The 11,990-nt window shown below is 43.6% G+C and overlaps 1 protein-coding gene across 3 annotated transcripts in view; it reads right to left on the bottom strand.

The window, feature by feature from the left end:
* LYAR (Ly1 antibody reactive) overlaps positions 1-11,989 on the bottom strand; it is a 22,899-nt gene extending 10,910 nt beyond the window's left edge. Inside the window, exons 1-6 of one of the 3 annotated variants that reach the window (XM_011987807.1) lie at positions 11,856-11,989; positions 8,652-8,705; positions 5,857-6,031; positions 4,010-4,124; positions 1,875-1,982; positions 1,680-1,763 (exon numbers count right to left, since the gene is read on the bottom strand). In XM_011987807.1, coding sequence (XP_011843197.1) covers positions 1,680-1,763; positions 1,875-1,982; positions 4,010-4,124; positions 5,857-5,978 — 429 coding nt within the window. In that variant the 5' untranslated portion in view covers positions 5,979-6,031; positions 8,652-8,705; positions 11,856-11,989. Of the gene's footprint in view, positions 1-1,679; positions 1,764-1,874; positions 1,983-4,009; positions 4,125-5,856; positions 6,032-8,651; positions 8,706-11,430 lie in introns of all 3 variants that reach the window. The other 2 variants (XM_011987809.1, XM_011987808.1) reach the window with 2 other exon arrangements.
* Between the last annotated feature and the right edge of the window lies 1 nt (position 11,990).

Genomic DNA, 11,990 nt, shown 5'->3' with positions numbered 1-11,990 from the left:
CATATACACCATGGAATACTATGCAGCCATAAAAAAGGATGAGTTCATGTCCTTTGCAGGGACATGGATGAAGCTGGAAACCATCATTCTCAGCAAAATATCACAAGGACAGAAAATCAAACATTGCATCTTCTTATTCATTGGTGGGAAGTGAACAACGAGATCACTTGGACACAGGGCAGAGAATATCACACACTGGGGCCTGTCAGGGGGTGGGGGACTGGGGGAGGGATAGCATTAGGAGAAATACCTAATGTAAATGACGAGTTGATGGGTGCAGCGAGCCAACATGGCACATGTATACCTATGTATCAAACCTGCACGTTGTGCACACGTACCCTAGAACTTAAAGTATAATAATAAAAAAAAAAAGGTGCCACATGAAGGGCAATGTAATGATCAGTTATACGGGTCCAAAGAGTCAATCTGTACATTCTGAAAGAGACAAATGGTAGGTACACTACCAAGATAAATTTTCATTTTGATGCCCACTTGCTGCCAAAAGTATTCTCTCTACATAAAATGAATCAACTCCTGATAATTTGACAAGAGTGAAGACCAGTGGGGTTCTGACCCCACTATTTTCTGAAACTGATATTTACACAAAAATAAACAACGTAATCAACAATGTGGCTAAAGGATACCAAACCAAGATTTTCTACATATATAGTCCACATTTAGGGTCTCTATTAAGCCATTTTGACTAACAGGCGGCTGATTTAATTACTCCAAGGGAACTCTCCTTCTAACAGAAGGAAGGCGCTGCACGCAGACTGCTCTTCTACCTTAACTGTAACCTTCAGAGGCTGCTGTGACCCCTCACCGCTTATCCAGAGGAACACCGAGTCACTGTGTCCTCACCCTGTTTTATTTTCCTTCATGTACTACCACCTGGGATACTTTAGATTTTTTGTTCAGGGCCTGGCACAGATCAGGCACTCAGTTAAGTATTAAATAAATGAATGAATATTACTATTCACATTTTTTTTAGATACAGAAACTGAGGCTCAGAGGCTAAAAATCTGCCTAAGATCAAACATCAGGCAAACTGCACAGCAGGGATTTGAACCAGGTCTGTCAGAAATCCAAAGCTCCTGTTCTTTCCCATGTACCTATCTCCCTCCCTGATTACTAAGCAAATCATTACATGCTGGCTAGAACCAGTATCAAACACTGGGATGAAACACCTTGCTCTTTACAACAAGGAAGTCTCTGCAGTGCATTCAGTTTCTTCCTTTCCATAAATGAAGGCACCAAGAGGCTCTCTAAAAAAGAAGGCTGGGCCAGACACGGTGGCTCATGCCTGTAAGTCCAGCACTTTGGAAGGCCAAGGCAGGCAGGTCACCTGAGGTCAGGAGTTCAAGACCAGCCTGGTCAACACGGTGAAACTCTCTCTGCTAAAAAAGAAAATACAAAAAATTAGCTAGGCATGATGGCTCGTGCCTATAGTCCCAGCTACTTGGGAGGCTGAGACATGAGAATTGCTTGAACCCGGGAGGCAGAGGTTGCAGTGAGCCACGATCGCGCCACTGCACTGCAGCCTGGGCAACAGAGTGAGACTCCGTCTCAAAAAAATAAAAATAAAAAAGAAGGCTGGACTTCCAAAAATAAGAAACTCCCATTTCATTATTACTAATCATTTTTATCACACTGCAAATCTAAAATCAGATCTGACTTACACTGTTGGAAGCTTCAGAAAAGATATTCCACACCTGGTCCAGAATGGATTCATTATGAACTTTTAAACTGTTCTTCATCCAATTCTGTAAGAAACAAAAAGAAAAAGAACTATTGATCCCACTGGGACAGGTACACACAAGCTCAGTCACTGATGGGCCACACAGCCCCCTCCATCCAAGAAAGTCAATTCATACCTGAAATTTCGCCTTTTTCCTGGGAACGTTGTCAAAAGCACTAATTTGCTCTAAAAGTTCTCTCACTTTGGGGCTGACGTTGGGTCTCTTTATTAATTCACTAATTTTCTACAAAAAAGGAAGAAAAAAGAAAAACAATAAACAACCAACATGAGTTTCATGAAAGCCAACTGAAAAAGTCCTTGCCATGGCTAAAGCGTTCGCGTTGTAAGCCCAGATTCTGTATTCATGTCTATGCTTAAAAATATATAGATTAACTTCTATTAACATAGCACTGGAGTCCTAGCCAGAGCAGTTAGGCAAGAAAACAAAATAAAAGGCATCCTAATTGCAAAGTAAAATTATCTCTGTTCACAGATGATGTGGTCTTATATGTCAAAAGTCCTAAAGAGTCAACACAAAAATTGTTAGAACTAATAAACAAATCCAGCAAAGTTGCAGGATATAAAATCCACATTCAAAAATCAAGCTGCATTTTATCTAACAACAAGAAACAACCAAAAAGAGAAATTACGAAAACAATTCCATTTGCAACAGCATCAAAAAGAATAATCAGGAATAAACTTAACTGAAGAGGCAAAAGACTTGTTTACTGAAAACCAAAAAACATTACTGAAAGAAATGAAAGCAGACACAAATAAATGAAAAACATTCTGTACTCATGGACTGGGAGACTTAAAGCTGTTAAGATGTTAACACTACCCAAGCAATCTATAGATTCAATACAATTCCTATGAAAATCCAATGCGCGTACATATACGTTTGCAGAAACAGAAAAATCCATCCTAAAACTCACATGGAATCTCAAGGGACACCAAATAGCCAAAACAATCTCGAAAAGACAAATAAAAATGCGGATCTCATATTTTCTAATTTCAAAACTTATTACAAAGCTGTAAAAAGTTTCTGTAGTTTGCTGACCCCTGCTTCAGAGGATTTCATTGAGTGTGACAACAGCAGAGATGGAACTCACAGACCCATGCACCTCAACCTTAGGGCCTAGGAATGTCATCTGGTTTTTAGAGAATTACAGAGAGTGCCCAAAAGTGTGGCTGTTGGTCACCAGCGCAAACAGGATTTCATTAGCTTCTCAACCTGCTCTTGTAAGTCCTTTGTGAACAGAAATGTCCCCCTAGTAGTATGCTAATTCAGGAAGCTAGTTAATGTCTGAAAAACTCATGTTTCAACTCTATTATCAAATGGAGTGATTATTTTTTATTGGTTTTTAGAAAAACACAGAATTTTCACATAGATGACATCTGTCTTTTCATTCTCCCCCCTTCCTTTCTGAATCCTTCCTCTTGCTACCTATTCTGTAAATGATCAGTAGCATTCTGAGAGTTATACTTCCAGAGTGAATCAGGGAGGAGTCAATGCTTCTGCCATTTCTATTGTGCATGTTTTCATACTATTTTCAAGTAGAAACTTCTCTACATTGATGAAAGTATCTTTATTTTGCCAAATTCTAATGACTGGCAGACATGACAGAGTAACATAACATAGCTTCAGTTATAAAAGCTGCATTATCACTAGAAGCAGGAAGAGATTAGAAGGGTTCCATTCAGTTTTACAGCCAAGGGAAAGCTAATGAAAATTCTAAAACATTTTTTCAAGAAATTAACAAAACATGTGGTTTAAAGGTATAAGGCACCACAACTGTTTTAAAGAACTCTTTTTCTTCCTTTTTTTTTTTTTTGAGACAGAATCCCACTCTGTCCCTCAGGCTGGAGTGCAGCGGTGCAATCTCAGCTCACTGCAACCTCTACCTCCTGGGTTCAAGCGATTCTCCTGCCTCAGCCTACCAAGTAGCTGGGATTACAGGTGTCTGCCACCACGCCTGACTAATTTTTTGTATTTTTAGTAGAGACGGGGCTTCACCATTTTGGCTAGGCTGATCTCGAACTCCTGACCTTGTGACTCGCCTGCCTCGGCCTCCCAAAGTGCTGGGATTACAGGCATGAGCCACCACGCCCGGCCAAAGAACTCTTTTTCAAGAGGTTTTAGTTCAACCTGTCTATCCTAGAACATGAGGTTTCCAGGGCTTGTCTGCAGGGATGACACATTTAGTCTCTTGGGCTTCCAAAGAAAGCGGAAGCTGTCAAAGGAAGCTACTCAATGAGTTAGAAAGACATTACCTGAATCCACGCCTGCTGTTTAATGTCGCCTTTGTGGGTTTTACCTTCATAACCTTTGCCACCATACTTCTGATCTTCACTTATGCATTTCACGTGGTTTTTATAGTCATCACCCCTTTAAAGTGATCAAAGGTTCTGCCATTAGACTGATAACCAAGTTGGAGATGTTAATACCAGCATGCCACCACTATTTTCTGTAGCCTACACTGTGTATTTTCACATGTGTCTACCACACAAGCACCCTATCGATTTCACTTATTATGTTTACAACCTCCTGGTCAGAACCACATCCCCCTTCCTCCAAAGTCTTCAATATAAAACGCATCGCGAAAATTTTCCCCCATTTTTATAAACACCTTAAGTTAAATTGATAGGCAGTATTTTTTTTTTTTTTTTTTAGTCATAAGTGTATATATACTGAATAAACAAGAAAATAGTTCTATGCAATAGGGTCATTTTCTTAAATTACAAAAATCTCAATGACTTCCTGGTAATAGAATGGACAAGCAATAATTAGTTGTTGAATAAATCAAAAACAGATACAAAATGGCAGCATGAGGTTACCAACAGTTCTGGATACCTTAGGGTCCTGGGAAAAAAGAAAACTCAATTTGCTCTCATATAATCTTTGTAAAGCTCCATGGGGTTCTTTAGGGAAATGCTGAGGACAAGGTCCAGGGTAAAGTCCCCTAACGAAAACTCAAATTTAACCTACTTTATGTATCAAGCTTCCTCCTAGGATTAGGTCTTAACAGAGGTTAGCAGTTTCCAAAAAAATCACTGCTCTACAATAAATTAAAACAGAGTTTTAGCCAGTACCATCTAAATGCCTCAGAGGACACTAGGGCAGATGCAGGCGAAGCTAGCTTCTCACCTGGACCTTCTGAGGCTGAATGGGGAATGAACATGAAATTCAAGAGGGCAGCCCTCTGCAAATGACCCACCTGAAGAAATAGTGTCTAAGGCAGGATCTGTCCTGTCCCTCCCGGCTAACTCCTCACATTCACAGAGGCTTCCTCAATGGAAGTGTCTCCTGACACTTGGGGGCCAGGAAGAGCCTCACTTCCACCAGCACCTCTGATTTTCCAGGGAGGACATAGTTTCCTCTGCTACCAGTCATCTCCCCAACCGTGAGCTCGTAAATTCACTTTCTGGTTTGTAAGTCCATCTCTTCACTGTGACGGGCACACGATGCCCGAGGCCTAACGGAACTGGCTCTAAAACCCTGGAGCCATCTTCCATGCAGTTGGTTCCCTGGGTCTAGTAACAGTGGCAATGCAATAGCAACCAGTGTCACTGAGTGAATGCTCTCATCATCATAATTCCCCTTCCCCTAGTCTTCTCTTTAACGTATTCTCAAAAAGCAAATTGTTTAGTAAAGCACATTTCTCCCCCTGGAGATGGAGTCTTGCTCTGTCACCCAGGCTGGAGTGCAGTGGCGAAATCTCGGCTCACCGCAACCTCTGCCTCCCAGGTTCAAGCGATTCTCCCACCTCAGCCTCCCAAGTAGCTGGGATTACAGGCGCACACTACCACGCCTGGCTAACTTTTGTATTTTCAGTAGAGATGGGGTTTCACCATGTTGGACACGCTGGTCTTGAACTCCTGACCTCATGATCTGCGTACCTTGGCCTCCCAGTGTTAGCATTACAGGCGTGAGCCACTGCACCCAGCCTAGTAAAGCACATTTTAAAGCATCACACCGGTTATAATCAATGGACCAAACCAGTTTTTAGTCTTAATTTCGTTCCTCACATTTGCCACTATTTTTCCAAGCTTTGTGGGGCCAACGCTTCCAAAATTGATCTGGATTTACTATGAATTTACATGAATTCTGTGAAGCTTACCAGAAATCTTTACCACAGTCAATGCAAGAAAGGCATTCACAGTTTCTGCAAACAGACACATGCTTTTCCACTTGTATTTTCTTCACTGATTCACCACATGCATTGCATGTAAAAAATACCATTTTGAGGTAAATGGCTAAATATTCTCTATCCAAGACAGGTTTTAAGTCTTGTCCTAAGGAATAAAAGATAATATCATTATAAACTGAAACTTCTCATTTCATAAATGGCTCATGCAGCTAACTTTTCAACCACAATTTCACATGAAAATAACAGAGTCAAAGTTGATTAGCAATCTACATAAAATTCCACCATTCATATAAGTAAAACTGACATTAACAATGAGAATGGCTGACATTTATTGTGTCCTTACCATGTGCCAGGCACTATTCTGGAGGCTTTATGTGTATTCACTTATTCAATCCCCACAGTAACCCTCTGAGGGAAGGACTATTATTGTTCAGAATTTATATGAGGTAACTGAGACAGAGAGATTACATAACTTGCCCAAGGATGCACAATTAACAGAACCAAGATTTAAACCTGGCAGATTGGCTCTCGAGATGAAGAGCTTTGAGGGTGTTAAATCTTACTTTCCGTAATACCTTAAACTCCCTGTATATGAAACTTACAGAAGGCATTGCAATTTAGGTGTACACTACAAACTATTTCAGGTCCTCAAATATACTAAGAACACAGCAAGAGGAAAACTGAGTGAAGTTTAGAAAGTGAAGAAGAGGCAATTCTATGGGCACAATTTCTATGGCACTAAAAGCATTCATATCAGTGTTACTATATATCCACAAAGGTTAAAATGCGGACATGTGCCTCAGCTGTAGTGGACAGGGGCCTCCTTCATGTGGCAGCTTGTCGGACAAGTCAGAAAGAAATGGAACCATGTCCAGGTGTCCCAACTGCTGGGTGCTGAATTACTGGAGTTCACGAACCCAGGTGTCCTGAGCACTGCCCCAATAAGAAGTATGTCTGCACACGTACATAAACATCATTTTAAAATTTCACAGAAATGCTACTGTGCTGAAGAAAACACAAATTCATCTAAAAGTGTTAGAGAAGTCACAGTAATTTTCCCCACTTACGTAATTTTTTAATCACTAGATTTTAAAACAGCATTGTTGTTTTACATTATAAGTTTTACAGCAAAAATACTGAGAACCGTTTAACTCAGAGCTTTCTTTCTTATTATGAAAATAAAAGTGAGGGTCAAGTAAATCGATGCAATTTACTTCAGGGTAGGACTTCATCCAACAAGCTTACAGTACAAATGATCTACCCTTGGGCTGCAAAGAATTCCCATGCATGAAATCACCGTTGCTCCTCCACCAGCACGTTCTGGATCACTGCTGGTGAGGCCACACCCAAGCAGCAACCAGGGTTATTCATGTCCATTCAGCCTTGAATGGAGATGTACATCCAGGCTGCATCTCCAGGGTTTACAAAGGCCCAGCTGGTCTCTTGTGGAGGCCTCTTGCCCCGTGGGACACTATCAAACACCAGCTCAGCTTCTATGCTACATATAAACCACAGACTCCTGACTCTGGGGTCCCAGGCCCCACTCCTTAGCTCACTATCAGTGTATGTTAGTAAGCGGACAGCATTTGGTCAGCTACAACCTAGCACCAAATCCTCAGGAAAGAAAACATGACTCCTCTGGATGTGCTGCAGCAACTGTCAGCTTCTCATCTGGTTACTGTAAAGATGTGTGATACTGTCAAGCTCCTGGGTGCTGGAATCACGTTTCCCACCACCCAGCTTACCATTCTAAAACAGGCAGAGGGATGATCAACATGTCAGGCAACAAGAGCAGCTATCCTGCCTGACAAGGGAGAACAAAGGCTGGAACAAGAGCCAACATCACATTCTCAAAGAGCGAGGGGTGCACTTTGGTGGAAGAGCAGGAATAACTTATTACTCACCAAGAAATACATTGTCATCACAGGCACAGAGTGAAAGCAGCTGTGATATGCCAAATTATCTGCTGAAAAACTTTCAAGCACTTTCCTAATAAGATACAACAATGAAAAACAGTCCCTGAAACTTACATATGGCTTAGAGCTTGCCAACCTCTATTGCTGAGGACAATTCTATTTCTTGATAGAGTGGGAGATGGGAGGAAGAAAGGTTTTGACAAGGCTTAAGATTCAATTGAGAGATTCCTGTAGCGGCAGGTCAGGAATTAAAGGCCTAGGAAGGAAGCTGGAAACAAAATATAGGGACTGAAAGAAGCAGTGAAAGCAGTGATACTGACAAAAAGATACTCAAGAGTAACTGTGCAAAACATTCTCTCTCTGGAGATTGGCTACACACCACAGTGTAATTAAGTATCAATTCAGAAGATGATTAGAATCTGATTACACGTCCAGCTAAAAAATAACTGTCACATCATTTTCATTTGGTCTTTACTTGTTTAAGGCAGAATGGGTGGATTGCACAGGAAGTCAGAACCCAGTCTCTTCCTACCTTCCTCTGGATTTTTACACTAGCCATGAAATGGGAACAGCTGTGTCCACTTGCTTGACTAATGAGCTAATATCTGTAAGGAGCTCACCTCTCCCTTATTCCGAGCCTGGAGGACAGCCCAGCACCTTGATTACACCTCAAACCCAACCTAGCCCCAGGCGGAAATACCTGTAAATTATGCCATAAACACTTGCTTGGGCTTCAAAGACAAGTTCAAAACCATCAAAAGCTTCCGTCAGCCTAACTGCACAGCAGACAGGGTGTCCCAGGTCTTAGTGCAGGCTTAATATTCGTAAGTGTAAATGCTACAAACTTACAAAAAGCCGTCATGTGGAAATTCAGTCCCTCTAATGGAAGACAGCAAACATTGCCTAAAACAAAAAAGTAAAACGGTATTACTCAAATTCCACAAGACTAGATAAGCATGAAGGAAATTTAATTAAACTTTTAAATAATGTTTTGGCAAGTTTGGAACATTTATGCTTCTGAAATTATGAAAGCTTAAAACTGCATTAAGACTTTGAGGACACCCAGTTGGCTGGGCTCCCAGGTGACAGACTTCAACATTTAGCCCTAAGTGTAAAAAGATGGCAGTTTTTTTTTTTTCCCTTTATGGGGCTGGATCTAAATAGAGTCCTCTTTTCCTTCCCTGGCTCCCCAACTCCCTCTGCCCAATGCCCAGTCCCAGTGCAGCTAGAGAGATTCTACATGCTTTCCTTCTGGCCATATGGGCATGTTAAAAGAGAAAGGCAAGCAGAAGGCAGTGTTCTTGGACTGGTTGAGAGCATACTTCCGTTCTTGCCCAGTCACTTTAACTCAATTCGGCAGACATTTCCTGAACGCTGACGCTATACTATCCACCCAGATACACCTGGGCCCTCACGCACGTCCTCTGCGTGTGCTTCTGGCTGCGTCTTCGTCTGTCTGTATGGTCAGTTTACTGAGCTCTCATCACATGCCATACACATGAAAAAGATGATGGGGTCTGCACCATAGAACACATGATCCTTAGCTCTCTACGAAGCCGTGTCCCATTTATGAACACGACTGCACCCAACACAACTAAGACTGCTTTGATCATACTACCTCCATCTGGAGAGAAAACCCAAGGCTCAGGAGGGTAAGTGAACTGCCCGAAGTCACAGTAAGTGGCAGAGGTAGCCTCAAAGACCAGGCAACACGTCGAGGCTCCCACCCTGCCTCCATCTTGACCTGCCATGTCCTAGCCATTTGCTTGGTGGTTACTCAGTACCTAGGACCTTGAGGTCCTCATCCAAAGAGGAAAAAAAATTAAAGTCTCTACAAGATGGCTTTCCATGTAAAAATATTAGAACCCTAAGTCTTAATTATAAAGCCTGTGTGCAGTGGGCAAGGAGACCACCCATGTCACAGGAGAGGCTGTCAGGTGCTGGACAGCTAAGCTAGTTGACTGGCAGCAGCCAGTGGTCAGTAAGGGGCTGGGAACTTGTTAGTCGTCTCTTAACAAGATGGTTGCCAGGTTTTGTTGGACAGGGCCCTGGCTCAGGGGTAGAGGATCTGAGCTGGAGCCTACATCTGCTAATGCCAAAAAAGTCACTAAAAACTAAATGACTTCAAGGTTCCTTAACTTCCCAGAATCTGTTTATCTGTAAAATGGATCTAATACCTAACTCAAAGCGTTGGGTGGAAAGTTAAATAAGACATCAGATATGAAAGCTTCATCCCTGCCTAACTGTAGAAAGGTTTTTCTGTGACCTACTAATTTGCACATCAATGCTATTACACCCAGCCCCCTCCTAAACCCATGCTCCTTTAAATATGACCATCAACCCACCCATTTATCTTCATAAATTCACTCTAACCTTCTCTGGCTCCTCACCCCATGGGTGCCTACCCTACCAAGTTCCCTGAAAACATGCCCTTAGGTTTGGTTCTGAGATTGGAATGATTTTTTTTAACCTTCCTCCCTCTATATTTTTTTGTTACTTGTTATTTTTTTTTCTTTTTTTCTTTTTTTTGAGATGGAGTCTCTCTCTGTTGCCCAGGCTGGAGTACAGTGGCGCCATCTTGGCTCACTGCAAGCTCTGCCTCCCAGGTTCAAGCAATTCTCCGGCCTCAGCCTCCCCAGTAGCTGGGATTACAGGCACGTGCCACCACGCCCGGCTAATTTTTGTATTTTTAGTAGAGATGGGGTTTCACCATGTTGACCAGGCTGGTCGTGAACTCCTGACCTCAGGTGATCCACCCTCCTCGGCCTCCCAAAGTGCTGGGATTACAGGCATGGGCCACCGCGCTTGGCCCTGACTATTCTTAAAATATTCTTGCATGCACATACAGACACTGACCTACACATTATTACCACCACTACCACTGAAACAGCCCACCTGAGGGGCCTGGCTGGCAACCCCAGGACATCCCTCACTAAACACTGTGACCCTGAGCATGCCACTGCCTCTTTAAACCTCAGGTTCTCTCATCTGTGAAACAAGAAGTCAGGCCAACTTGACAAGACTCAAGCCCCTTCCACAGGTAGCATTCTGAGAAACCATGGATATGGTGCAAGAGAAGGACAGACAAACATACTCTGTCCACCATCCTGCCTGTACCTTTGTGTGTGGGGCTGATAAGGGTTACAATGGGTAACATTCACAAGGAGAGAATCTCTCCCTTGTTCCTTGCAAAAGCCCTGGGAAGTAGGTGCACCTATCTCCACTAAACAGATGAGCAAACTGAGGCACAGAAGCCATGTCTCTCCACCTCCCACCCCACACACTACATCACCAGCACTGTTTCAAACACCATCCCTTCCCTCGGGAAACTGCCATGTGTCAGGCACTATGCTAGGCCCTGGGAGCCTGGGGCACAGTGTGAAGAAGTCCCAAGTGGCCCCCCTCTGCTAGAAATCAGGGTTGCAAATACACACCCCACCTCATTCCCCCCTCTCTCTCCTCAGAGGCAGGTGCTGCAGAGAATCCTAACATTGATGGAGCACCCAAGCCCTCTCATAGGAGGTCAACGCATTTCTACGCATGTAATCCTCATCACAGTCCTCCGAGTTAGGTTCTATATGTTATGACAGATGAGGAAACTGAGGCGCAAAGAGGTTAAAAAACTTACACCAGGTCATCCCACATCCAGGTAGTGGCAACCCAGATTCACACGCAGTAGTTATTCTGGTCCTAAGTACGTGCTCTGGACCGCTACATCCTAAGACCTCCTCCTTAGGGAGTGGACGCGGCCAAGGCTAGAGAAGAGCCCTGTCCCCAACATGCAGCAAGCCTGAAGCCCAGTCGGGCGGTGACCAACCGTCCTGGTTTGGCCAGGCCTGAGGGGGTTCCCAGGACGCGGGACTTTAAGTTTTAAAACTAAAACGAGTTGGTCACCCTAAGTCCAGGACTCCTGCCACTTCCCCAGAGCAGGAGTGAGATCTGAATGGAAATCCTTCCTCCATGCGTAACCCAGAGGGGCTGACGGTGTCCCTCCCCTACTCACTCTCTGAGCCCCAGCCTTCTAGGTCGGACCTCTGGGCCACCGCCCCTCACCTCTCAGCCAGCGCCCGCCAACGGTTTCAACCGGCCGCGGGGAGCACGTGGACTCGCCGCCGCCAGCCCAGCGCCGCAGCTACCTGCCTCTTTGGATTCGCGGTGCAGAATTCACTGCTGAGCCACCCAGCGCGC

The sequence above is a fragment of the Mandrillus leucophaeus genome, unplaced genomic scaffold (assembly GCF_000951045.1).
Source record: "Mandrillus leucophaeus isolate KB7577 unplaced genomic scaffold, Mleu.le_1.0 Scaffold317, whole genome shotgun sequence".
In the NCBI taxonomy this organism is placed as follows: Eukaryota; Metazoa; Chordata; class Mammalia; order Primates; family Cercopithecidae; genus Mandrillus; species Mandrillus leucophaeus.
The sequence above is the reverse complement of the archived record's forward strand: the minus strand, read 5'-3'. Positions and strand labels throughout refer to the sequence as shown.